Raw genomic sequence first — 3,166 nt, forward strand, 5'->3', positions numbered from 1 at the left:
CAGTGTATATACGAATATTATATTAAACATTTTTGATAGCTGAATAAGTATACAAATGGAAAAACTGAAGGCAACGACAATGGTGAAATTGAAGTAAGTGAGTGGGTGTTTAATTAAATAAAACATCAAGCACACGTTACATTATAAAATGGAAAGCAGAAAGAGAAACATAAAGGGAAGAAATTTTGAAGATTCCTAGTTTCAATCACAAACATGAAAATGGTCATCATCATGCGCAGGGCCATGATGGGGGACAATGAGGAATAGAAAGAGTCCTCTTTAGTAGCCAAATCAAATTTCCAAGTCATCTGCCGAAGCGTTTAGAGAGGGAAAAAGGAAAAGAAGATAATTAAATATGGCATAAAACGATAAACTACAAGACGTCGTAACAAAAAAGCACATGAAACAGTAACCGATAACGCCACGTATTTTACTAAAAATGGATATATAAGCCATTGAAGAAACAACAGTAGCAAACGTGGTTTTTAATTTAATGGTGAATTCTAATATCCAGCTTTAAATAAATAGGAACACCAACAGCAGAAAGAAGGAATTAGATAATTATGAGGTAGTGTGGGAGCCTTTTTCCCATAAAATATAGTAGTAATGGTCAAACCTTGTAGAAACAAATGTTATATTATTGGGAGAATAAGTATAAAACCAAGACTACTAATGAATTTCTTTGGCAAGAAGAAGAAGGGTAAAGATGCGAAAACTTCTTAAAATGGTCCGAGAATTAGTCGTTAGAGAATATTCATGTAAAGTGTCAAAAGTTTGTAATGATACACCACCACTACCTATTGGTTTACCGGCCAGACACTATGACTGTTTCAAGAGTGGCTAATTAGCATAAAAATACACGCTGACGCGGTGTTGAAGAATAACAAGAAGGTTCAAAAGAAAAAAGAGTGCACGAGGTTACGCAGTCACCGTGTGATAGACTAAAGAAACCGAAGATCAGATGGGATTACAGTGTAAAATACATACAATCATGCGTGCTGCAAAACAATTGGCGTTATATCATTGTAGACGATGCATTCAGCAAGCAGAAGCTGGACTGAAATAGACTGACTCAAAGAAACCATAAATTTTAATTGTTTTATATATAGGAATAGAACGATAAAGAGCAGAATAGCGGAAGTGGCAGACTACATCTAAATTACAATCAAAAATGAAATTCAATTAGACCACAGAAAAAATAAAAACCATACGCACCTAATAACTATCCATATGTGTCAGTAACTTCGTTTTGACTACACTTTTAACTTTATAGGCAAAGCAGACTACCAGATGAATTCACACGTTATATTAGCTTTTGTTTTGCTGCTTTTACCGGAATTGGTAAAATATGCAAGAGCTGCTCAAGGCGACATGCCAAACGGGAAGGAATTCCACGTGATGTGTTCACTTATTTCATTAGCGCGCAGCGATCTAACAAGGTTAAATGTAGCGGAGCTCAGTACCGCCGATGTCAGCGAAATAGAACAGCTAAACATGTCAGCCAGTGTAACTTCATGGTACAATGAATTCGATGACGAGGTCAAAGACGCACAGGCAGAGAAAGCAGAATCGACATGCTCCAAGATAATGGCACACGACAAGGAGAACTGCAAAACACTCTACTCCAAATGGCAGGCCACCAAAGCGGCATTCATAGCGGGTTCTAAAACTAATGAGAAACTCAAACTCAAAAGAGGGCCACAGGAAACTGTCACAGGCAGGCGGATCCAAAAACAACTTGCACTAATAGCTGACAACGCCAAATCGATCTACAACGATTACGAAAAGAACATTAAGCCAAGTTTGGCTGACGGAGCACCTGATATCAGAGCGGACCTGGATGCCGCCATATACGGTACAGGAGCTTCCGCAAAAGACGGCAGCGAAGCAGCAGCAATAATACACAGCGGGAGCAGGGAAGCCAACTGCGCAGTGCCAGAAGCCGGCAAATCCCTCATAGATGACCTGATCTGCCTGCGCGCCACAGATAGCACCACCACCGACGTCAAGCTCTGCGGGCACACAGTGGCTACCCACAGCCAGGCCTGGGGAGGAAGTTTCGTACCAAAAACAGCGTGGGACACACTGGAACCCAAATGCCAGCCGTTTACGGGAAAACTCACGGCGCACGAAATCACGGCAGCGCTAGCAGCATTTAGAGCGGCGCTTAAGAGCGATAAGCAAGCCGACCCCGGCACTGTTATCTTGGGACATCCGCATACCAACGGCAAATGCCCAAGCCAAGCAAAAGTAGCCTGCGTAGACTACACAAAAGCAATGACGCAGTGGCCAAGCGAGCCAAACAACGAAATCAAATGGTACAAAAGCCTGCGCAAGCGGCAAGCAAACTTTTAGCACGAGCTCAGCAGACAGCAAAACAGGAAAAAACCGCTACAGAACTACAACACCTCAAACTCAGCGCATGGCAATTGTACGAAGCAACGAAGATCGAGGATTTACCAACAGCACCGGCACTAACGCCAAAAGGAAACAAAGAAACAACAGCAGAAGGGAAGAAAGCATGTGAAAAATACAATGGAAACCAAAAAGAGTGCCCACAAGACAGCTGCACATATGATAAAACAAAAGAGGAGTGCACACCTAAAGCAGGAGCAGAAAGCACAACAAAGGGAACAGGAGAGGGAGCTGCAGGGGGAGAAAACACAAACTGTAAGCAACATTAGGATAAATCAACTTGTGACAATCGCAATACTGCTTGTCAAACTTCTGTTGGTGGATGGAAAAAAGGAAAAGATGGCGGAGACGACTAGAATATGGAGAAGTGCGGAGGCAATAGTTTTCTCTAAAATAACAAGTTTGCTCTAATTGCTACTGCTTTTACGAGTTTGGTAGCATTCTTGTATTTTAAGGAATGTTTTTAATTATATAATATTTTCTATTGTAAGAGAGTTTAATATATTTTAACACTTTTTGTCAAAACGTTTAAGATTGTTAAATTTTTTGAAAATTTGTATGATAGTGACCTGTGTGTGGCAAGTAGTAGAGTGATAGTGTATTTGAAAAAATCTGTTTTTACTTGGTTTGTTTTACTAACTTTAATAATATTATTTAGGATAATAGTAATAATAGTAATAGTAATGATAGAAGTGTGTTTCGAGTGTGTATATACTAATATAATAATAATAATAATAGGAGAGTGTTGTGA

At 39.9% G+C, this 3,166-nt stretch overlaps 1 pseudogene across 1 annotated transcript; it reads left to right on the forward strand.

The window, feature by feature from the left end:
• The first annotated feature begins 1,341 nt into the window (after window positions 1–1,341).
• TEOVI_000533200:pseudogene lies at window positions 1,342–2,852 on the forward strand (annotated as a pseudogene). The gene is given in 2 exon segments: window positions 1,342–2,331; window positions 2,334–2,852. Coding segments are annotated over 2 exon segments (1,509 nt in total).
• Window positions 2,853–3,166: the final 314 nt, after the last annotated feature.

The sequence above is a fragment of the Trypanosoma equiperdum genome (genome assembly GCF_001457755.1).
Source record: "Trypanosoma equiperdum strain OVI genome assembly, contig: ctg_1203, whole genome shotgun sequence".
In the NCBI taxonomy this organism is placed as follows: Eukaryota; Euglenozoa; class Kinetoplastea; order Trypanosomatida; family Trypanosomatidae; genus Trypanosoma; species Trypanosoma equiperdum.